The following is a 24497-nucleotide window of genomic DNA, read 5'->3' as shown; positions in this document are numbered from 1 at the left end:
CAGATCTCTAATGCTCTCTTTACATTTTAAAGAGTCCTGAGAATGAGACTTTGGACGAATGTGGGTTATTGGGTAATTATTGATTATTGATTACTGGTATAAATGCTGTCAGTAAAGTGGTAATCAATGAGAGGATCATTCAGTGTTTATGAGTTTCCTTTAGTAATCTGTGAGGGTGATTTTAAAAAAACACGATGCACAGTAAACAAAGTATCAAATGAAAGATTTATTCTTATAACACATGTCATTACACATAAAGGAGCCAATGTGAAAGAGGTCAAATGTAGTCAGAAAAGAGCTGCAGAATCCAGATCAGCGAAGCACAAACCTCCATCCATCCACCAGCAGCTACACAGCAGGAGGCTTCAACGCTCAGGTGAAGTCTGAAAAAAGTCTGCAGCAATGACTGCAACTGTCTGAACTTTGGGCTCACATGGATGACTGTGCTGAGATTATTATCTGAAACTCTGAACATCCACCACCAGAACTGAAGATAAACAACAGACTTTTTAACAGAACTTGAGAGGACCACTGACATAAACTAGGTCCAGTACTGACATGTGTGGGCTGAAGAGCAGTGGACTGGAGAAGACCTCTGGAGGAGCCGCAGCGATGCTTCTGCAGAGTGAAGCGAGGAAAAAAGCATTTAAAACCAGATCTGCTCGCTTCACAGAAATCTCACAGCTGAGGGCTCCCTCCTCTGAGAGATGGCGCTCTCTGTGTAAGGTATGATAAGCTCGGGAAAGAGAAATGCCATTTTGGGGGGGAATTACCACCTCCATTAAAATGTAACAAAAGGTTCCCAAACCATCGTGAAACCATAGGGGAAAGCATCAGCAGTGCTTTTCCCTAATCCCTAACGCAGTGTTTGCTAAACACTGAACAGGTCGGCCCACAGATCAGTGTTTAGACTCAGGACCGATCCCACCCCAATGCAAACATCAGGTAAACAGAATCGTCCTCTGGGAAATAATCGTTGCACACCTTCTATTATACAGGCATCCATTAGCAATGTTGATGTGATGTAGCTACCAATGATTGGTTATTTCTTTCTAATTGGTAATTAGTTTGGGTAGTCTGTAAAATTAACTCATAATAAACTAACAGTCCTTATTTAATATCTTGTCTTTTCTAAAAATTAGGCCTTTGTTTTCGCCATTACCAAATTACAACACAAATAATAAGCATTTAACATCTAGCTTCCTGTCTGCCCGTTTATTTTATAATAGACGAACTACAGCATCAAAATGACTTGATTTGGGAGGTAACCAGCATGTGGTTAACATGAAACCCTAACCATAATCCTACCCAGAAGCAGCTCACCAGAGACCAGGTGGGCATGAACAGGTGAACAGAGAGAGATTAGGTCACATACCATCGATCACTATGAGCCATACAGTGTGACGAGAGACTCCTTCAGAGTTGCTTGCCAGGCAGGTGTACTCTCCAGCATCAGCCAGAGTTACGTTTCTCAGAGTCAGCAGTGATTCTACCTCATAATCCATCGCATTCAGATCCTCATCCTGTGAGGGAGAGGGACATGGATATCACCCAACATGTTTCACTCAAAAGGTTCCAATCAAAGCTGGTCGATACAGCTCTAAACACTGGGTCAGGAGTCTGAGAGAACTTTAAGAGTGTGACACTAAAGGCCAGTTTACGCCAGTTAGTTTACTTTTCTTTTAGTATGGGACTAGACTCGGTCCATGTGTGGGAAAGGAAAAGAAGGAAAAGTAATCCCATGGTTTAGTGGCATATCGTGGTGATATGCAGGTAAGAGCGCAGTAAACTGTAACACATTATACAAGTCTTAACTTCTACCCATCCATCGTCTCTGGAACCCTCCTGAGCCGAGACATCCTTCAGAGGGAGTTCTTTTCCACCACATTTGTCTGCACTCTTATGCCTTTGGTCCAAGGCCACAGCTCATCATCACAGATCATGGTAAAAATATAGATTACAAGTAAATCAACGGCTTTACCTTCACCCAGCACAGCAGACATTTCACCAAACTCTCTATGAATGCCCTACTTCACTTTACTCTGGTTTGGAAGGAAACTAACCAGAGTGGGCAATCCAACATCTTCTGGATAAAAACTGTTGCGTCAAATTTGGAGGTGCTGATTCTCATCCCTGCCTTCCTGATGAATCTGAATTTGAGCAAACAGATGGAGTCTTTGCCAGTACACCAGCATAGCATCTGACTGATAATAGGTGATTTGTCACCCTTGTCCCCTCACCTTCCTCTACAGAAAAGGTGGAGGAAGGTGACCCCATTTAAGGTCAGCAGCTGATCTTTGGATGGTTTGAGAGCGACTAAATGTCCTGCTTCATGGCTTCACCAACATGTGAGTTTTTGTTTTAGTGACACCCAAAGCTATACTCTACCCTCCCATACATGTCAGCTGCCTCCAGAGGCTCACAAGCTAACTAAAATTTGATAGGACTCCTTCTACTGCATCTCTGGTGTCCACCAGGTGGTTTGAGGGTTGATGTTGCAGCTCCAATAAGACACCTCTTTAATAGAGAGGTTTAAGCCCAAATGGGATAATTTAATAGAAATTTTCCCATTTGGGCTCAGTGTCCCATCCTCGAAATACCATTTTAATTCTGGAGGTTGCAACTGTCGATCTTCCTGACTGTTGCCTATAAATGGTATTTTTTTTTTATGTTTGAATGTGTCAGGCCTGCCTGGTACCCTCCCTAGCCACAAAGCAGATGACAGCTCAGCTCCAGTCTTCACTCAAGTGGTTGCAGATGTGATGACAGAGAATGTGCATCTTTGGAGCTGGAGGTGCAGTTCCCATTCATTTTTTCTGCCTGTTACACTCATGCACAAAAACTACGAGCTTGGGTTTAGAAAAAGATCACGGTTTGATGACGTTAACCCTTACCCCACCATGGACCAGAATAACATTAATCTAGCTTCAAAACACTTTGGAGACATAAAATAATTCTAACATAAGCCTGTAGTGCTGCCTGATTGTGGTGTACGTACTTTGGGAGGACGAACAAAGGGAAATATTTCTATGTCTTCTTTGCTGCCATTGATCACGATGTGTTTGAACCACCGTATGTAAGGCTGTGGGTCACCCATCACTGCGCACACAAGCTCCACATCACTACCAACAACAGCGATCCGGTTACCCTGCAGCCCAGCATGCAGGTCTGGCTTTTGAGGAGAACGCTCTGTAACAAAACAAGGTTTAAGGTTAGCATGATGCAAGATCATACAAACGACTAATGTCCACAGAGAGCAGGAGGAGACCGATAGCCATTCTGTTTGCCTGCAACATGAGGATGTTTAGTCTGGATAAAGTCTTTATGAAACTCTGTACGTTTTGTAGTTTACTGACAATATGTTTGTCCACTTAGTAAGTACTTAGAAAATGCATTAATGTTATTACTAAAGCTCACTGTGCCATAGTTTAGTGATATTGACTTTTTATGTGGTTATATTTGCAATCTCAGATTTGGAGGGAGTTCTGGGTTTCTTTCACATGGTCACATTTTAATGTTAGGTGTATTTGATATATTGTTGTTGACTTTGTTCAGTGAGCTTTAATGCGGTTTAAACAAAGAATACCCTTGGGACACCTCTACAGCAAATCAGCACTTTATTCACTCCAGCATTTCCACTCTTATACTTCTTAAAGTGCTGTAATTTTATTTTTACTTGTTAAGGCCAAACCGCCTCCATCAGTCATGCAACCTCCTTGATGGTGTGGGCGGTTGTACAGGACCAGTGAAAAGTTCGGACACACCCACCGAAGGTCAGCGTTATGGTCGACACACACAGTCCAAAGTACTGGAACCATCTGGTTTTTGCAATAAAGCATGCTGTATGCCGTGTATACATGCTGCAGATAATCTTACCAATTACATTCAGCTGATAGGTGTGTTGGAGGGTCCCGTGTCTATACTGCACCACACAGGTGTAGTTCCCTTCATCAGAGGGAACCACTGACTCCTTTATTAGAGTCCATGTGTGGTCTCTGATCTGCAAGATTAAAGAAAGATACAGAAAGGGTGAAGTAAAGCTTTACAAGCTGAAGTTGTTTCTAGAGGCCTTTGACTCGTTGGTCCATCCTGACCTCTTTTCCGTTCTTGTACCATCGCAGGGCAGGAAGCGGCTTTCCTGTCGCTTGGCAGTGAAACTTCACCGTCTTCCCGACAGGAACTCTGTAGATGTGTCTCTTGTCCGGCCTCACCCACTGCGGTGGCAGTGATTCTGAGACAACATAAGGAAAACATCATGATTAATACTGCGTATGCATCTTTCCAACACAAAGACTGAAACTAAGAGGATCAGCTTGAGGGTTAGCATGCAGCTTCTCACTGCAACATTCCCCAGGTTGTCCACTTTTCTTTAAGTATTATTCAGAGGATTTCACAATTAAAGAGCGTCTGTCAGGCGTCGTGTGGAGGCGAGGAAGAAGGAACCCAAACGCAGGACTCGCAGGTAGGTGCAGATTTGTTATGAGGAGTGGATGAACAGAACAAAGGGAGAAAATGGCTGGCTGGCTGGACAACTGACTGGAAGGCTGAATGGCTGGCTGGCTGGCTGAACGCAGGCGGAAACGACAACAGAACATCACATGAACATCAACATCAATGACACGACAGAGAACTGGTGAAACCGAGGAACTTAAATACACAGGTGAATGATGACAACGATTGGAAACAGGTGAGTACAGGGCTGAACATAATCTGACTAATGACACGGGAGACAAGCTGACACGGGAAAAAACAGGAAGTGAGAACATTAATGTGGCGAACCAAACTGAACATGAACAAACTGAAATCACTGGGTCAACGACCCAGGAACCCTGACAGCGTCATTTAAAAAAAGGTGCTCATGAATGTGCACAGGCTGAACCTTTGCACATAAAAGAGAAATCCATGCATTTTCCCGTGATAAAATGATCAACAAGTCTATCATACTTGGTTAAAACAAATCCAGATTATATATCATCCAATATAAAGGTAGTGCTAGAGACCAGTGGAGACCTTGCTCACTTCAAATGCTTTTGTATTAATCTAATTTTAATTTTGATCTCTGGCTCTCTTCCACAGTGTGTCTTTGTCACGGCAGATAGCTGCCCCTCCCTGACCCTGGTTCTTCTGGAACTTTCTTCCATTTAAGAGGGAGTTTTTCTTCCCCTTGTCACCAAGCACTTGCTCAAAGAAAGTTGTCTGATTTTGGGGGTTTCTCTGTATTATTACAGGTCTTACCCTACAATATAGAGCACCTTGAGGTGACTGCTGTTGTGATTTGGCACTTCTTAAATAAAATAGAATTTAATTGAAATTAATAAAACCCTGCTGAATTGGGCAGCTTTGATAAAGCACTGCCACATAATCCTCCACACTTTCTTCAGGCTTTAACATTTTCAAACATATTGTCATCTTCACAAAATCCTCACACACAAACTCAAAAGTTGTTTGATTTTTTTGATTTATGTCAAAAATACCTGCAGACTGGTCATTATTCATATGAGTCTCTATGATGTCAGTGCTCCGCAGATTGTCATTTACATCAGACCTCTCACTGCTCATAAGGGGGCAATTTTCAACTTGCGCCTCGGCATTGGGGTCCACCTCAGCAACACAGGGCTCCCGTGGCCCCAGCTGGCTCTGCAGGGTTGAGCGGTTGCCAGCCAGGTGCTCTGGCTGTCTTTGAGGATCATAAAAAACTGCCTTCTGTGACACACAACATGCTTAAGGAGCACAAATTTGCACCCCAAAGAAACCATCTTCCAGGTCGAGAACAGGGTCCTAGGCGCCCAAGAGCCATCCGGCATTTTGCAGACCCCTCCCTCCTCAAGGTGCTTTATATTGTAAGGTAAAGGCCATACAATAATACAGGAAAACCTCAACCATCAACTGACCTCCTGTGAGCAAGCACTTGGTGATAAGGGGAAGGAAAAACTCCCTTTTAACAGGAAGAAACCTCCAGCAGAACCAGGCTCAGGGAGGGGCGGCCATCTGCTGCGGTTGGGGTGAGAGAAGGAAGACAGAACTAAAACATGCTGTGGAAGAGAGACAGAGATTAATAATAAGTTGTGGCAAACCACCAGGGGATTCCACTCATACCCAGCGAGAAGGGAAGAGGGAGGAGTGATGTTTTGGATTCTAGGAGATGTTTTGCCGCCTTGTGAAGTCACTGGGGTTGAGTGAAGCTGAGATTAAAGTTGATATAAAATGTGATGAGCTCTCGTGTCATCCTTACATTCCTCCACAAAGTAATGATTAAGTGCAGGGAGGTGTATAAGACCTTCCAGCTGCCCTGACTGGTTTGAACTGTGTTTTACATTTTTCACTGTAAATAAATGCACCGGGTTCACTTGGAGCTAACAACTCTCAAAAACCTGAGGTGTTACATTTGGTACAGTGGTAATTCTGATAGGTTTTCCCATTTGCGCCATGGTTCCCGGCTCTTGTCCTTGCTGGGTTTGGTAACGCTTAGGGCTGTGGTCCGTTCTTCGTACCTCGCTTACTACATCCAAGATCAAATTATCGCGCCAACTTTGAGCTCGCTATTCCGGTTCTCCGAGCACACCTGTTGTTGACGATTAGTACAGCTGGATGAAGTAATGTGAGATCACTGGGTAGCTTAACAGGGGCTACGCATCGATAGTAGAAACATTGATCGGCAACCCTTTGATTGGTCGGCGAAAATGTCGAAGGAGCGCGCTCGGTATTTTTCGGCAGCAGAGCAAGAACTCTTGAGTGAGGGATTTCAGGAGTTTCAGAGTTTAATTAAAACGCAAGGGAACACTGCAAAGGCTGCAAAAGCAAGGAGAGAGGGCTGGCAGAAAGTTGCTGACAAATTAAACTAGTAAGTAATTTAATAATAATAATAATAATAATAATAATAATAATAATAATAATAATAATAATAATAATAATGGATTGGATTTATATAGCGCTTTTCAATACCACTATTCAGTCACTCTCACATTCACACACTGGTGGAGGCAGCTACGGTTGTAGCCACAGCTGCCCTGGGGCAGACTGACAGAAGCCAGGCTGCCATATCGCGCCATCGGCCCCTCTGGCCATCACCAGTAGGTGGTAGGGTAAATTTATTATATTATATTATATTATATTATATTATATTATATTATATTATATTATATTATATTATATTATAGTACATTACATTATATCCTCTTTCACATTAGAGCCACAACAGGACCCACTAGAACATGGGAACAAGTAAAAGTGGAATATAAGAATATTCTACAGAATGGTAATATTTATCACTTATATTGCTTTTAGTCTCTTGAAAAGAGACCCTGGAATAATCTGTTTGTTTGTTTATAACAGCAACCAAGAAAAGGGCAGAGCAAAAAAAGACAGGTGGTGGTCCTGCACCCCCTCGTCAACAAGTTGGTTAAGTAAATAATACCCTCACGGGAAAATCGATATCTCTCTATGAGCACACTGTCGCGCTGAGCTAAAGGATCCTGTCTATCCCGCAATATACGCTGGATTCTGAGGACTCTCCTTATCAATAATCTTGCACCTTCCGCAATGGGTTGCTCGCGTATACAGACAGGACATACCACAGGACATAATATTGGTGACGCTGAGCACGTTTCCAAGGCTACCGTCTGTCGGGCAGTCAGGAATGTTACAGTTGCACTGAAACGTCTCCTGCACTCGTCTGTGGTGTTCCCCGGTCATAGACCCACAAGATTCATCAAAGAGGGATTCCACAAAATTGCAGGTATCAGGATGAACAAAACTTAATTCATGATGTGGTGATACTTGAACTACTACTTAAATTTTACATTTGTTCTCACGGTTCCCAGGCGTGATTGGCTGTATAGATGGCACTCACATTCCAATCATTGCTCCTTCAGTAAATGAAGGAGACTATGTGAACAGGAAGTCTTTCCACAGCATTAATGTGCAGGTACATAGTTCCCTGTAGCATTTCAAACTAACAAATTATTTCATTATAGTAATGGATGCTAATTTGTGTTCTCTGCACTGTGAAGATCATATGTGATGCTGCCAACATTATCACAAATGTGGAAGCCAACTGCTCAGCCTCTGTGAGGCTTAATCTGTGCTCCACTAATCAGGGCTTTATGTATCCTCGTGCGCGCGCTTAACTTGGGGTTGAAGCAACTCCACGTTGACTGAACTAATTGTTAGGGCCCTATTTCAGGAAGCCGGTTTAGAAAACTCAGAGTGAAAAACGATACTCAGGGTTGAGTAACCCCGAACTGTCCAACTCGGAATATTCGGTTTCAGAAAGGCTGATAACAATTAGTTCAGTCAACGCGGAGTTGCTTTAACCCCAAGTTAAACGCGCGCACGAGGATACATAAAGCCCTGATTAGTGGAGCACAGATTAAGCGAGTCACCATGGAGACGGAGGGAAAGAAGGCGCGGTCAATGTATTTTACAGCGCTTGAGGCCGAAATTCTGATGGCAGCATATGCCGATAACATGCAAATTTTGCGGAAAAAAAGTAACACAGCCTCAGCTGCAAAAGAAAGGGACCATGCATGGCAAAACATAGCCGACAGAGTCAATGCGTGAGTGTTAATTTAAACATTGATCTAGGGATTTCCACCCATTTAACACGTTATTTTATCATATGTTATTTTATTTGTTATTTTATACATTTTATTTTGTGATGTGATGTGAGCGCAGGTGCAACCCAACAGGCCCCAAACGTTCCTGGCAGCAAGTAAAAATGAAATATAAAAATATAGTCCAAACAGGTAAGGTGTAATTGTATTATGAGCCATTGTGCTTGGTCTGTTTGTCCGATGTAAATCAATTGCAGTTAGAGGCTACATTAATTTCCCCTCTGTAAGCACTTATTGAAATTATCTGAGCACATTACAAGTACATATTTGCTTACTCTGTATGCTCAAATGTGGCCCGTTATAGCCAACAGAAAAAAAGCGGAGGCCCGAAAAACAGGTGGGGGTCCTCCACCACCACCACTCACAGAGGCTGAGCAGTTGGCTTCCACATTTGTGATAATGTTGGCAGCATCACATATGATCTTCACAGTGCAGAGAACACAAATTAGCATCCATTACTATAATGAAATAATTTGTTAGTTTGAAATGCTACAGGGAACTATGTACCTGTACATTAATGCTGTGGAAAGACTTCCTGTTCACATAGTCTCCTTCATTTACTGAAGGAGCAATGATTGGAATGTGAGTGCCATCTCTACAGCCAATCACGCCTGGGAACCGTGAGAATAAATGTAAAATTTAAGTAGTAGTTCAAGTATCACCACATCATGAATTAAGTTTTGTTCATCCTGATACCTGCAATTTTGTGGAATCCCTCTTTGATAAATCTTGTGGGTCTATGACCGGGGAACACCACAAACGAGTGCAGGAGACGTTTCAGTGCAACTGTAACATTCCTGACTGCCCGACAGACGGTAGCCTTGGAAACGTGCTCAGCGTCACCAATATTATACAGAAAGCTCCCGTTTGCAAAAAACCGAAGTGCAATACAAATAATATGTACAGGACTGAGAGGATGTCCGCGATGTGTCACATGAGCAATATTAGGCCTGAGGATGTTATTCAAATAAATTATATATTGTGCTGAAAAACGGTAACGTTCACACAGGAAATCATCAGGAAATGATAAAATGTCCAAACGCGCTCTAATCACTCTCTCCCGGCGGAGAGCTCTGCGGAGAATTTGGGCTTCAACATCTACTGGCTCTTCAAGGAAGGAGCACGCCATGTCTGACACTTCCTACAGTCAGGTTTCCGACAAAGAGGCGGAGAACGTCAGGGTTAGTAGAAGTAAACCTGCTAGGGGGCAGGTTAGCTTCACGGAGTGTGTCGTCATAGTAACTCACTCAGAATTAATCTAAACTCGCTTTGTGAAACCGAAAACCCAGAGTTTTCATTAACTCAGGGTATACTTACTCAGAGTTTGCACTAAACCGGCTTCCTGAAATAGGGCCCCGGTCTCCAAAAACCCATGTAAGCCAGAGCAAACCCGAACAGTGGTCCCATTAACTAACATTAACTGGTTAACTACCAGTTTAGATTCTTTGCTTGTCATCTGACAACTTCTAAACATTTTGTGTCCCTCATTCAATACTTTCATTGAATCATAGAACAAATATTTATTCAATATATTAATATTAACAGAGAAGGAGAGATCTGACATCATATCTCTGTATTCTATCCTGTACAGATCTTCATGTACCATCATAGACAGTGAGCCATGCAGATCTGTAGGCAAACCCAACAGAGTTTCCAGCCAGACAGGTGTACTCTCCAGCATCGTCCAGGGTTATGTTCCTCAGAGTCAACACCTCAATTTCTTCGTCTGTGGTGTTCAAACCAGCAGTCTGAGAGAGAAACACACAAAAATCTGTGTCATCCTTCATCAGTGTCCCTCAAAGGTCAGAGCTGAGTTAAATTCCTCACCATCAGCAAACTGAAACTCAAAAGTCAAACTTAAATCTCTCACGAAGTCAGTGAATTCAGTTCATGGATGCAAACTTTAATTTTACCACTTCAACAGTCTAGTGCAGGAGACTAAGATCACTCTGAAAAATCAGAGTGATTTCAGGGGGGTGGAGAAGTGGGTTCAGAGTGTGGTGTCAGGGGAGGCTTACCCACACAGCTGCTCTTCATCACCTGTCTGAGCTGTGTGGTTTGAAAGCCGGAGGAGGCAGCTTTAAAGCCATGTAAGCGTCAGAAACAGCTGGAAATAAAACACCTGTTAATGTGTCATGCTGTGTGTGGGGGTACTTTATACCTGTCACAAATCTGAGAAAATATAAGGATTTAAAAACACAAAATCATAAATTGAAGCATAAAGATTTGGTTCAGCTTTATTTCCAGTTCAGTTAGATTTCCTGTTGCTGAGACTGGACTGATGAATCGGAGGTCTAGTCAGCTAACTCAGCTTTCATCCATAATTCAACAGCTTTCCCAGCAGGACATTGCTTCCTGAATGGCAGTAAGCTGTTAGAACAATGATTCAAAAAGTGATGTTCCCATATGTTGTTATTGCAAATGTCTTTTAAAAAAACCCAACTTTACCCAGTTCTGTTCACACAGTTTTCAGAGGCTGGAAATTATGAGAGGTTGACACACCTGAGTGAAAGTCTTCTTTTTTCTTGATCTGTTCCTTTGGGAGCAGCAGATTATGTGCCTTCATCTCACACTATCTTAGCAACCTCCTCTGTTAGACCAACCTCCTGGATTAGTCTTGTGCTGGGAAAGGGATCCCAATGCAGCTCCTTACAGGAGCAGGCGGTTTTAAGAAAGCTGTGGACTAAAACTAGGCAGTGGGTACTAGGCAGTGGGTGCCAAGCGCCTTTGTATTATGTCATGATGTTTAACAAATTTAAGTGTATTTCTTTGAAATGTATCTCAGGGTTTTCTTCTGTTTTTAAGCTGCTCATATTCATAATGATATATTTTCGTATTTGTTTGGTTTTATGTTTGTTTATTTTTTTTTGTTCATAACTGCACAGATATTTGCACATCTGATTGATAGTTTTTGGTCACATGACTGACTCGTTACTCCATCATGCCAGCTAATAGTGGACAGTTGGTATTACTGCAGGACAGAAGTGTTGTGGGGGGGTTTTCACCTGTCTCGAGCCAAGACTACTGGGATCATCTATTCATGTAGGAAAAACAAAGATTTCAAGACAAATTGCAAATTTTGGGGACTTCTGATGTATATTCTGCCACAGCAGCTTTATTATGACATGCACACGCAATATACCTCTCATTCCCAGCACTGGGAAAACCACCGGGATACAAAGTGTATTCCTTCTAATTGGAGAGGTGTGTACTACCAAATTCACCCTCATCACTTAGCCAATTAAGCCAAGATCTGCTTATTTCACGAAACATATTCTAAGGGCTCTGACAGAGATCAGATTTATCCTCCTTCATTATAGATGTAAAGAGTGTCACACAGCAAAATAAAGCTAACAAAAGAAAATTACTAAAACTGGTCTAAAGCTGAATTTGGTGGTGTTGGTACGTACTTTAAGAACACGAACATAGGGCAGCCCGTTCGGTCCCACACTGCTGCCGTTGATGATGATGTGTTTGAGCCACTGCATGTGAGGCTGTGGGTCGCTGAAAACGCGGCACACAAACTCCACGTCGCTGCCAACAGCTGCCGTCTGGTTGGCCGGCAGCCCTTGCTGCAGGATGGGCCTGTGAGGAGAGCGCTCTGAAACAGGTGGGTTGGAGATGAAGACAGGGGTAATCTTTGCGAATGAGTTAGATATCCACAGAGAGGAGAACAGCATGTCACCAGTAACACCTGGAGGACGTACCTGCGGATTGATTTTCTAACTGTAGTCTAGAATGGCTTTTTACATTTAGCAGTGAAACAGTTTGTGAGCAAAATGTTAATAATGAACTTTTGAGTGTTCTGGTTCTATCGGTCACAGTACCATTCACAATCAGTATGAATGGGTAACAGTATTCATGTCATGGGTGACATGAATACTGTTACCCATTCATGGAAGGACACTGAAGAAAAATAACAAGACTGGTTTGGACCGAGACCTTTCTGTCATTTTATGTTAAACTAACATTACGACCCTGTGTGCCAGATAATCTCTCTTACCAAGTACATTCAGCTGGTAGGTGTGTTGGAGGCGCCCATATTTATTCTCCACCAAACAGGTGTAGTTCCCTTTATCTGAGGGAACCAATGACGTCATTATTAGAGTCCCCGTGTGTTCTCTGATCTGAAAGATTGAGCACAGGTAAAGACAGAAAATAAAGTAAAGTTTAAAATCTGGTTGTGCCTCTACAATTTCCACTTTACAGCCAGAAACACACCTGAAAGCCTCCGATTCTGTGATCCCTCCTGAACAGTTTCCCGTTCTTGTACCATTGTATTGCAGGAACCGGGTGTCCTGTTGCTTTGCATTGCATTTTTATCATGTGGGAGACAAACGCAGCATAGAGCTTCTTCATTTTTGGCTGTACCCACTGTGGAGCCATCCCTGGTGAGGAGACACCACGAGGTAAACCTCATCAGTTTACAGTGAAGAACTCTTTGCCACTAAACACCTTCCATTATTACTGAGACATTCCCAGTGTCCACCTTGTTCAATTCAAACATTTTATGGTGATAAATGTTTGAAGTGTTTGAAGATAAATAAATTTACTGACATTGAAAAATGTTGAAAGATGTATTGCTATTGGATAAGTCAGAGCTTTCGAGCCAATACCAATTAAACATCAGGCCTTTCCAGTAGTGTGCCATCCCAGGTCCCAGTTCTGGGACAGGAGACAGGACAGTCAAAGAATCAACAAGAGCTGTATCTGAACATTTATCTTTGGAGGCTTTCCCATTTTTGACATTCAGTCAAGCTTCGGAGCCCTTTCCTGATCCCCAAGCACTGCCTCAAGTCAAGCAATAAACAAATAACCACAGAACATCTGTTTGCCTCCTCTGTTCTTTTTATTGTATCTGGGACCTGGTAAGTTGGTCATTTAATAACATTTGTTTCACACAAAGTTAGTTATAAGAGTTGGCATAATCTTTCAAAACTAGACTAAACCAAAGAGTGAAGGTACATGTGGATGGGGCTTAGGGCTGGGCAAATTGACCTAAAATCCATATTGCGGTATAATTTGAAGCATGTGCGGTAACAATATGTTTAGCAATATCTTCTTTTCTTCTGTATACCGTATTTTCCGCACTATTAGGCGCACTTAAAATCCTTTAATTTTCTCAAAAATCAACAGTGCATCTTATAATCCATTGCGCCTGTATGAATTCTGGTTGTGCTTACTGACCTCGAACCAATTTTATGTGGTACATGTCACTTAAAAATCTGTCAAAAATGTTTTAGTACCAATTTGGTAAGCTACGAAGCCGCACCACTTGATGGATTGTCTGAGCATTATGGCTACCATAGTCAGGAGCCTCGCGGAGTAATCTGGGTCCAAAACTTTCCACTTCAGGTCCCAAAGTCAAAAGAACACTGCTGCATCACTGAGAGTTAAAAACTGTCTAAATTCTTTCATCTTTGATAAAATGATCAGCGTTGATGCTTTACCAGGTGTAACAATTAAGTTTAACATCCAGGCATCCATGAAAATAGAATTTATTAAATTTAACGGAGTTAGAAGTTAGCAGGAAGTTAGCTCACTAGTTTCCACTTAAACATGATATAGCATGTTCTGACTGAGAGATTTTTGAAAAAATTTAAACACACAGCTCTGCTTTCACTCCCGACATAAATGAAGGCAGAAAACTAAACAGCAGTGACTTTTTTAGGGTTACTGAAGTTGGACTAGCTGGTATATAATGATGTGCTACGTGATCGCTAGCGATACAGCTATGTTAGCATAACATAAACACAGTGAAGCTAACTTTTTCCCACTCGATAAAAGTGGGGGTTCCCAATGGTTAGGGACAAATGCAATCGCATGGCAGGATGCTGTAAAAAGACCAAACTTCAGTCAGGAGAACAACTGAGATAATCCATCCACAATACGAGGTTAGTCATTAATATACTGCAGCAACATAGGAATAGAGCAGCTGTGAGAGAATTCAACATTAATGAATCAAAAGTACGGTTGTGGAGGAAGCGCAGTTTTTGGCTTTACTCATATTCGAAAACGTGCTTCATCTCTTCGCTATTACTGTCGCCTGGCATAATTTGCAGATGATATTGCTTGCAACCGCTGTGATGCTTTGACCATAACAGGCGCAGCTTGATGACACCATCAACATGCGCTATTGCGGTAGAGCAGAATAGTCAAAATCTCTACCGTTGGCCAAATTCATATCGTTTCTACCGAATACCGTTTATACCGCCCACCCCTAATGCGGCTGTTAGGGAAAGTGGTAGTTTGCTGAAAAGAGCTGCATGGCCAAGAAAGCAAAAGACTTCCTCAATTTCTGCCAGACAGCTCGTCTGAGCAAGGAATGGGAAGAATAGAGATCGACGGGCTGGACCGACAGACCAAGTGACTTTCACGCATTGCATTGTGGGTACCAGTGGCAGCAAAATCAAAACACTATATCAAGTGCTAGCATTTCCAGCATTCATTAATTCTGCAGTTTCAATCCCTACTTGCATTTTATTTACCCCAAAAACAGTTATGTATATTTATATGTATGTATATATGTATATATAGTTATGTATAGAGCTATATCACGTTATAACGTGATATAGAGTGAAAAGTATATTGTTCTAACAATATACATTTCACGTTTGAACGATATAATATCACATTATTACAATATACATAATTATCACGTTCGTACAATATGATGGATCCATGGGGTTGGGAAAGCCAGAAGCAGGGGAGCTGGAGAGGTACCTTTCATGTCCATTCACTGGAGGTGTGGATTTATTGCATGGCTTTCCCCACATCAAGAAGCTTTCGATCAAAATCAATACAGCTCTTCTTGCATCTGGAGCTTGTGAAGGACTTCTTAGTCCTGCAGGATTCCTGTTCACTGCTAAACAGTTACAGCTTCAAAGAAAGAACCTTGAGAGCAAACTGCTGCTGAAGCTTAACCATCACCTCACTGAGTGAGTGAAGAAATGGCACATTTTTGCTAAATATGCAGAAATAGAATGTGCAATTCACTTGTATTTTTATTTTTATTCCTATTTATTCTATTTATCCCCTTCGTATATTTTATTTATATTGTCTCTGTATTTATATATATATGTGTGTGTGTGTGTGTATTATATATATATATATATATATATATATATATATATATATATATATATATATATATATATATATATATATATATATATATACATACATATATATATATATAATATTCTGTAACTCTGTAACTTCTGTCGGTGCTGTGCTTTTTTGGAAATCGAATTTCCCAGAGGAACCCACCCGAGGGATTAATAAAGTTCTATCTAATCTAATCTAATCTAATCTAGATGCACACCCATACAATTTATGGTAAACTGAGCTGCCTTGTATGTGCATATGTTGAAGATGCATCGTTCTAATGTTTTCTCTGAGGCTGCTGTGCCATTTGGAGCAAAAATGAATATAAAGTTTATCTTGTCACTGGAAATGGTTTGCACTGTTTAATTATTTAAATTATTCACCGTAGGTATTGGTGAAAATAGCTTTATGTTGTAAAAAACTGTTGTTGTGCCTTAATTTGTTGATGTTTTTACATACATTCCTTTTGAAAATACTAAAATTTGTATATTTATTTATTTTTGTTTGTCTGATAGCATTTATTTATAAAATAAATCGGACATTTCAAACAGTTACTCACTACTTGATTAGTCTTTTCACCAAGTACTTTTTTACTCTTACTTGAGTAACTTTTTTGACAACTACTTTTCACTTTTACTTGAGTAATAATATTTTAAAGTAATGCTACTCTTACTTGAGTACAATTTTTGGATACTCGACCCACCTCTGGTGATCACTGACTGTTTTTAGGAGCTTTTTGAGATTAAATAGAAGAAAATACATAACATTAAACATGTTAACAACACAAAAGCCATATTAAACGCAGACTACTTCTCCTGTTGCTACTTCAATCATGAAACTGATCAATGATCAGCTGATCGTCTCTCTTGTTTGTTTATTGCTCACTTTGAGCCAGAAACAGGAAACCAGCGGATGTCGAGCTAAACAACAGCAGCACGTTTAAGGTTGATTAGCTGTTGTTAGAATTTATTTAATATTAATTTCTAGTATCAGCTGGAGCCACAGCTGTAAAGCTGCTGGTCATGATATCGGTTTGTATATGTGGTAAGAGGGAAACATGAAGATGAAACCAGGAGATGTCCTTACTGACTCATCAGAGCTGAACAGGTGATGGAGAAACAGGTTTACCTTTTAGGTGACAAGAATGAGTTGAAGGGAAGTAATGAACTGTTTCTGAGAGACAAATAACACCAGGATCCTTTGTAGCTGACGGCTGGTAACTGTGCAGGGTCGGGTCTGGCAAAGTTTTGCCTGGGGGCCAGGTAGGGCATTAGCAGGGAGAGGGGGCACAAAGAAATACTTTTCTTTCTTATTCTCATTTAAAATGTCTCGCTTTTATTAAATAATTATCTGAATCTTACAACCAAAGTTTTCATCTGATGTAAAATGTATAGAAATCATACATATACCAACAAGACTGTACATCACTGTCACAACAGCGTTTGTTTTCATTCAAAGGCTTTATGGCTTTTCCTATAATACCTGGTGGGCTGGTCTCTAGTCAAAACGCCCAGGCCGATTTTTTGTCGCAGTCCAGCCCTGCCTGTCTCATTATGTTTGTGTTTGGGGGTGAACAATGGTAGGTGGCAAACACTGGGATGGTTTTTCTTGAAGAATGCTTGTCAGCAAAAGCACATTTAGACAGAGCGCCCATGACGCTTCTTACCTGTGTCTGTGTACTCTGAGTCCAGACCAGACTGAGCCAGAGAGAAGTGAACCAGCAGCAGCAGGGACCAGAAATGCATCATGTCCTAAGCATCAACTTACAGGGACGTCCACACTCTGAGCACTCTGCAGCAACAACAAAACCAAACTCAACCACCATTATGTCACTAAGTCTTCAATTCAATTCAATTCAATTTTATTTATATAGCGCCAAATCACAACAGCAGTCGCCTCAAGGCAGTTTATATTGTACTGTATATCCTATAATAATAGATACAGAGAAAAACCCAACAATCATATGACCACCTATGAGCAAGCACTTTGGCAACAGTGGGAAGGAAAAACTCCCTTTTAACAGGAAGAAACCTCCGGCAGAACCAGGCTCAGGGAGGGGCGGCCATCTGCTGCGCCCGGTTGGGGTGAGAGAAGGAAGACAGGATGACTTTAGGTGACTGTAACACATCTGCAGCATCATTGAAAACAGAGGGCGCTCCACTCACCCTCTGTGCAAACAGCTGTTCAGTCTATCTGTGTTTGTTAACAGTATCAGAGTGTGCTGGCTGTTGAAGGTCAGAGGCCTTTGAATCATCTCCTTTTGTTTAACCTCTCACTGATATGAACTGATCTCTTTGCTTTTACTGTATTTATTTTATTTTTATTGTACAGTAAACTTACCGAGAGGCTTCGTGCAGATGTTTGTGTGGCTGGGATCTCCACTGGAGTCTTTGGGTTACTGTTATGTTGTTCTACATGTCTTAAATCTGACAGACTTACCGTCTGTGATTATAACCAGACAATCAAACAAACTCCATCAGAGCTGAAATAAAAAGGAAACTTGAAGCTAAATAAAATAATAATAATAATAAATATTAGAACATAATAACCCTGGTTTAATGAAAGCGGAAAGCCACATCTCTGTGTGACATATGTTTAATTCCTTATTGAATATAAGAATATATAACATTATCAGCACAACACAGAAATGGCATTTATGGCATGATTTAGAGAAGCTGGACTCACTGTGTATTTCTTTGTTTGTTTTTAAATTTATTATAGCTTTCACTTTGTTTTCACTTTCATCTAACTTTAATATTTTATTTTTAGTTAAATGATGGAGCAGAGCAAAAGCAAACAGCCTGACTGAGCACTGGTGGGGTCAAAGGTCACAGCAGTGGTACCTGTAGTCATTCATGCAGCAGATGACTCACCGTCAGTGGAAACAGAGAGGACTGACACGTTAGTTTGTCCTGGGATTTAGGCTCCAACCTCGACAGAAGTGTCCCGTAGCACGTCTACGCCTGAACCAGCGGCTCTAGTTATGGTTAAAACCCTGGTGGTGTGATTACAGATGCCCCCTGAGGGCGGGACGAGGGTCGTCCATTTACTGTAAGAGAAACACGGAGATGAAACGCCTACACAAGGTCATATTTACTCTGGAGTCCCTGTTTACTCAGTGACCACAATCTGCCAGGCGGTCTCTATTAAATACACTCATTATATAACAGTGCACTTTATGCGTTTTCACTAATAGGGACAAAACTGTAAATTCATTTTAATGCAAAACCTATGACTGTTACAGCTGCTCCCTCAATAACAGCAGGTGGGGGCAACTATGACACTAAAAATACATCATATTAAAGCAGCATTACTCACAGTATTCACAGTACTTCAATAGTACCTAAGAATGTAACTTTAAAATGTTTCGCTGGTATTCTTTTACATTTTTGAGCAGGATTAGTATCATCAAAGGGCCACGAATGCAGATATAGCACAACAAAGGTCAAATCCACATGAACAAATCCAGAAACAGACAAAACAAAGTCCAAAATCCAAAGGAAGCGGAGAATACTGGAAATTCCAGGAGTGGAAGGTAAACACAGAGGGAACACGCTGAGCAGGAGCAGGAAGTACACATCGAAGCTTCCTCTAGTGTGTTTTTTAGACACTAGCATGTGTCAGTTACCAGTATCCTGTGCCCTCATTGGTAGTTGCTTGAATTGTTCGCCTTGAAGTTGAGTTCTTGGGACCCGCCCACTTTGCTTTGGCAGAGTTGTTGTTTTTTTTAATCTCGTATGTGCTGAACGTCACTGACTGTCTGTGATTGCTGGTCTCTACATTTCTGTGAGTCATTTCCTATTTGGGAGCAGCTTCACAGTTTTCTCTGAGCCGTTGTCATTTGATCAGAAAACCCTGATCCCGCGTCCGCTCCCTCCTAATACCAGAGATGTCTTTGGGAGTGTGAAGGAGCACTAAATAAAAGTAAAAATACCACCGCATTTGACCTTATGTTACATATTTTACTGTATTTTATCTGAATGTGAGCTGTGCTGCTTTCCTCCTGCTCTCTGGGCTTGCTCCACTTTCCTATTGGCTGCCCTGCAGCCAATCAGATCCCTCCAGGGCCTTTCTAAGCTGTTTGAAGGTGAATTGCAGGGTCTTACATGAGAATGATCGTATAAACAGTAAATACAGGACCGGTATCACCAATCATTTCAACTTGAATGAATCTATATAGCTTTAAATGTGAATACTGAATAAACATAAACACTTTTTAATGGCACTGCATGACATGCTTCTGTTGTTTTAAACATTCTGTATAAATAAAAATGGCCGGCTGTTGCGTGTCACGCTTTGTTGCTTTGTGATTTTGAACGGCATCATCTTAGCTCAATAACGATTCCTCCTGAACTGTCGGGCAGCTGAGCTTCAGGTTTGCAGCTCTGCTTTGTTCTAGTTTATTCAATGGCCTCTGTTTTAAGTTGAGGTTCTATTTTTTGTTGCCCTTCCTGAACTCATTCCAGTGTCAATAAAAGGTTTCAAACTGACCCAGAACGATTCATGTTTCTCCACGCTCAGCACTGTCACTCTACTGAAGCCCCGCCCACCCAGAGGAAGTCGGATTCATACAAGAACATGACAGGAGCCGAAAGCCATCACATCACATTGTTTATTTCTAACACAGAACCAGAGACAGCACAGATGAGCAACACGGAGTAAATGAGCTCCACGGCCAGCGTGAGAGCATCTCCTCACCTCCGCGGCCTCTTGTCCTCCTGCATAAATTAACTTAATAAAAATAAATATGCATTATAATAATAAGTTGCTTTTATAGTCAGTCGGTGGCTGGACTGATGTTTGTGTAGTCAGGGCTGGCTGTGTGTTTATATCAAGCTGCGTCAACTACTCGTGGGCTTTAACTCCGTCTTCTTCCTCCTGGCTGTCTACGGACCTCCTGGCGAACAGGTGAGTGGGGTCTCGGCCTCTGAAGCCCGGCTGGATGTTGAACACGGGCATGTTCCTCCAGCTTGAGGGGTTATTGTAGGCGGCTGAGCCGGATTCTGCGGTGCAGGGTTTGTTCTGGATGAGCTGGAGGAAGATTTCCATGTCGGGGCCCAACCGGGACACGATCCCGGCCCTCACCGCCACCACCGTCTGCTCGTCGCAGGCCTGCAGCGTCTGGAGCAGGGTGCTGTAGTACCTGCAGGCCAAACAGACACATGTTCATCTCAGACCTTGGCCTTCTGCTTGACAGTTTCAGATTTGCATCAAAATTTTACAGTACAAAATTTAAACATTTATAATAAGTGGTGTAAAAGTTTAGTTTCATACATCAAAAAAAGTTTTTAACGGCTGAAGATTTCTTAAAAATTGTCCGTCGACCCATTTCAGGCCTGTTTTTTCTGCACATTGAGACTGAGGCCATGTTTGAACATGAATATATCAAAAACTATCAAAGATGAAAGCCTGAAATCATTACCTAAATAATACTAAAACACAACACAGAATACGTCTGAACATTCGATTCTTAATTTTTTTAAAAAAAATCTAATTCAATAACACAATTGAACAAATATCACAAACTGTAAGAAGAAAAAGAAAGTTCTGGAATTTCCAGATGAAACTCAAATTATAACTGAGAAATAACTTTAATGTAAAACGAATTCTTTGTTAGTGAGTAATACAGTTCACAAGCACCAGGAGTCGCCCCTCAGCAGGCTTCCGGAAGGTGTCCAATCAGAAGAAAAAGGGCTTTTTTAAGAGTTCTTAAAGAGACAGGAGCTAATATAATGATTCCTCTTAAACTTGTTCTTAAGATATTTTTACGTTCTTACAACAATATTTTTAATTGCCACCACTATACAAACATCACATGAAGGTTTTACTCCAGGCTCCACTTAACAGTGTCCACAGTAAACTATATAGTAAAAATGTACAGTATGAAAAAACAGTGGTCAGCAGCAAATATGTACCATGCAACAGCACGTGAGAGGACAGATGGGACTCTTGAATACCATGTCTGTCAAACCACACACTGAAATTTACTGTATGAGCCCAAAGTTCTCTAAGAACTCCTCCCTAAATGTCCCCCTTTTATAACTGGCCATCCTCCAGAAACTAGCTGAGGGGCAGTAGCATGTACTTTTTAGGTGTAGCTGCAACTTTACTTTAAGGCCAATTTTATAATTATAGATTTATAAAACATGCTAAGAAGCTAAATTAGGTACCATGTATGTTATCGTGCTATTGCTTTAGCATCTCCACTCTAAAGCAGGTGCGAGCATTGCCTCACCATTTTGTATGTGTACTGGGTGCTCACCTGTTGGGAAAATGAGTAGGCACCTGCACCACCTCTCCAATGGCGTCAGGGTTAGTCCTAGCCACAGTGCAGATGTCCAGGCTGGTGTAGCACTCTTCTTGAACCTTCGATGAGATGGACAAACACTGACTTAGGATCATAGAAGCACTTTCTCCTCTCCTCTAACCTGCAGAGGTAACAGGATGCTACCACACTAAAAGGATGGGGTTAAAGCTAACAGTGATACAGGTGTTTTCATATATAAACTGATGGAGACACTGAACAGGTTAGCCTGGTTCTGCTGGAGTTGTCTCCAGTTAAAGGAGAGTTTGTCTTCCCCACCTTCACCAGCTGCTGCTGTGAGACATTCCTTGGGATTTCTAATATCTATATAATACGGAGCTTTAACTTCATGAGCAAAAGCTAAATAAAAAAGAACTGAAGTGATTTTTATAAGGCAGCATAGAAGTTTGTGAGCTGGCAAACCTCAGCGATCATCCTCTGGAAGATGTTGCAGCGGCGGATGGACTGGAAGACTTTGCCCGAAATTCCCTGAGACATGCAGTGCAGACTCTTCTTGACGAACGTCTTACCCTGTGGAGAGAACATTGAGGTCAGACGACAGGTGGAGGACAGGTGGAGGACAGGTGGACAGTAAGTCACTAACCTCGGTGTTGAAGCTTGCGGCGGTGTGCAGGAACAGCTCGCAGAGCTCGTGCATCCCGTCGGTGTCGCAGGTGGAGTTTTCCAGACAGGAGAAGAACCCACAGCCGACGGTCACGGCGCCGCTCAAACATCTGGCCACATCAGCTGCAAACACACAAACATGCTTCACACTGGACTCACAGAGCTTTCCAGATGATTGACCCATCAAGCAGTCGCATATGGGACAGATGTGACTTGAATATGATGCAAACAAATGGAAGGAAAATATGATTTGAATAGAAAAAAGTGACGCATAAATTATGTTTTTACAAATAGGGAGGGCAGGAAGTTTTCTAAAGTTATCAGTACTCCATACTGGAACTGAGATGATCACCCCCCCACCCCTTCAAAAAACAATACATGAGTCCATTAATGGTCGCTGATCAAACTTCAGCTTTCTTTTAAAAGACAGTTTTTATGCTAATAATACTTCAACGACAGACAGAAGTGAGAGGATGAAGAACACCTGCTGCTGTGTTTAGAAGATTTAAAGCCAATAACCGATCAAATATCAGCTTATTGATCCGGTAATAATCAGGTACAGACTCCAAACATTAATGCGTTCACTGCAGTACTTGTACTTGTAGCAGACTACTGTGAGTGCAGTAACACAAGTACTCACTCGGGCTGTTGGCGGAGAAACGGGCCCGGCGGGGAGCCGCCTCCTCCGGCAGAGGCTCGAAGGCGGAGGAGGAGCAGAGGAGGAGGAGGAGCAGAGCGGAGCCGCGGAGCATGGTGCCTCACACTGAGGATAAAGATGAAGCAGCAGGAGGAGGAGGTGCTGTGTGTCTGCTGTCTCCAGCTGAGTCTCCTGCATTTATACACAGTCAGCGGGGCTCGGACCAATCAGAGCGGAAGGTTTCGGTTGGGGGGGGGGGGGGCTGTTAATGGTTTATTGAGGAGTAATGAACTTGCGGAGTTAATTGGTTATTTCCACACGCAGAGGAGGAATTTCCGAGCAGCAGTGAACTCAGCGCATAAAGTTTGGACTTCAGGTTTGATTTAATGTGACAGAAACTCTCCTGAGCTCAAGTGTCACCTCAGCACACCTGAACATGAATATGGTGTCAGGTACAGCAGAGCTTTAACATGATAACATGGGGTCAACTGATCGGAGCGAACAGCTGTTCACATTGTGGAAGGTTAAATGAGCCGAACCCTCCACCAGCACTGCTGCATTCATACTTTTAATTCAATGCTGCAAAAATATTAAATAAATATTATTTCAATATTGGAGACTCAGACGGACTCCCGGCAGGTCAGCGACAGCCTGTGCCTGTGGTAGTCCTGAACCCTGAATCTAAACACCGAAGATCAACATCCGGAGGTTCACCTGTGTTTACATGTCAACACGTTCTCACGTGTGACGCATCAGAATAAAAGCATCAGGATAAACGAGCCTAATGTCTCCTATCAACTCGGGATAAGGTCACATTCACGAGGTCAGCCTCGCTCACTCTAACACTAACGGTGGAATTAAAGCGGAAGGTTTCGCTATGCTGCTGCTGTGACGTGACTGTGATGTGTTATCTTTACCGTGGGAAGTGGATGTGTTTAATTCCAGTCACGTTTCCAGATTTCCTGTGAGAGAAAACAAACAAGCACGCACTTACACACCGACACACACAAACTAGGATCGAGAACTGGAGTAAAGTAAAAGTACTTAGTACTTGCTCACAGGTCTGTCCAGGTACATTTCGCAGATTTTTGAATGGAGTCTGGTGGTCCCGTCCTGGTCGTCCTGATGCTGAAGCTTAGCCTACTTTCTGTTTTCTCCTTCAGTTTAAAACAACATGAAAACATTTATGAGCACTTTATTTTAAAAAAAGACA

At 42.0% G+C, this 24497-nt stretch overlaps 2 protein-coding genes across 5 annotated transcripts; both read right to left on the bottom strand.

The window, feature by feature from the left end:
* Positions 1-207: 207 nt before the first annotated feature.
* Positions 208-19257, bottom strand: LOC101470524 (uncharacterized). Of its 4 annotated transcripts, XM_076886221.1 has the most exons (13): positions 19038-19257; positions 18593-18768; positions 18060-18201; positions 17386-17510; positions 12834-13000; positions 12616-12739; positions 12023-12213; positions 10216-10360; positions 4095-4231; positions 3877-4000; positions 2999-3189; positions 1376-1523; positions 208-618 (listed from the first exon to the last, which is right to left on the bottom strand). In XM_076886221.1, exons 4-13 carry the CDS (start codon positions 17465-17467, stop codon positions 542-544), a joined length of 1386 nt encoding a protein of 461 aa, XP_076742336.1. In that variant the 5' UTR covers positions 17468-17510; positions 18060-18201; positions 18593-18768; positions 19038-19257; the 3' UTR covers positions 208-541. The 4 variants fall into 4 exon arrangements, with proteins under 4 accessions (XP_076742336.1, XP_076742333.1, XP_076742334.1 ...); XM_076886218.1 differs by lacking the exon at positions 18060-18201 and having other exon boundaries at positions 19038-19256; XM_076886219.1 differs by lacking the exon at positions 18060-18201 and having other exon boundaries at positions 19063-19256.
* A 1056-nt stretch (positions 19258-20313) lies between these two features.
* LOC101471582 (stanniocalcin) lies at positions 20314-23483 on the bottom strand. The gene is made up of 5 exons (XM_004556143.2): positions 23288-23483; positions 22628-22770; positions 22447-22554; positions 21982-22085; positions 20314-20862 (listed from the first exon to the last, which is right to left on the bottom strand). The coding sequence occupies exons 1-5, from the start codon at positions 23397-23399 to the stop codon at positions 20565-20567; spliced, it is 765 nt and encodes a 254-aa protein (XP_004556200.1). The 5' UTR covers positions 23400-23483; the 3' UTR covers positions 20314-20564.
* Between the last annotated feature and the right edge of the window lie 1014 nt (positions 23484-24497).

Source organism: Maylandia zebra, linkage group LG7 (genome assembly GCF_041146795.1).
Source record: "Maylandia zebra isolate NMK-2024a linkage group LG7, Mzebra_GT3a, whole genome shotgun sequence".
In the NCBI taxonomy this organism is placed as follows: Eukaryota; Metazoa; Chordata; class Actinopteri; order Cichliformes; family Cichlidae; genus Maylandia; species Maylandia zebra.
Note: the sequence above shows the minus strand (reverse complement) of the source record. Positions and strands in the feature narration are given on the sequence as shown.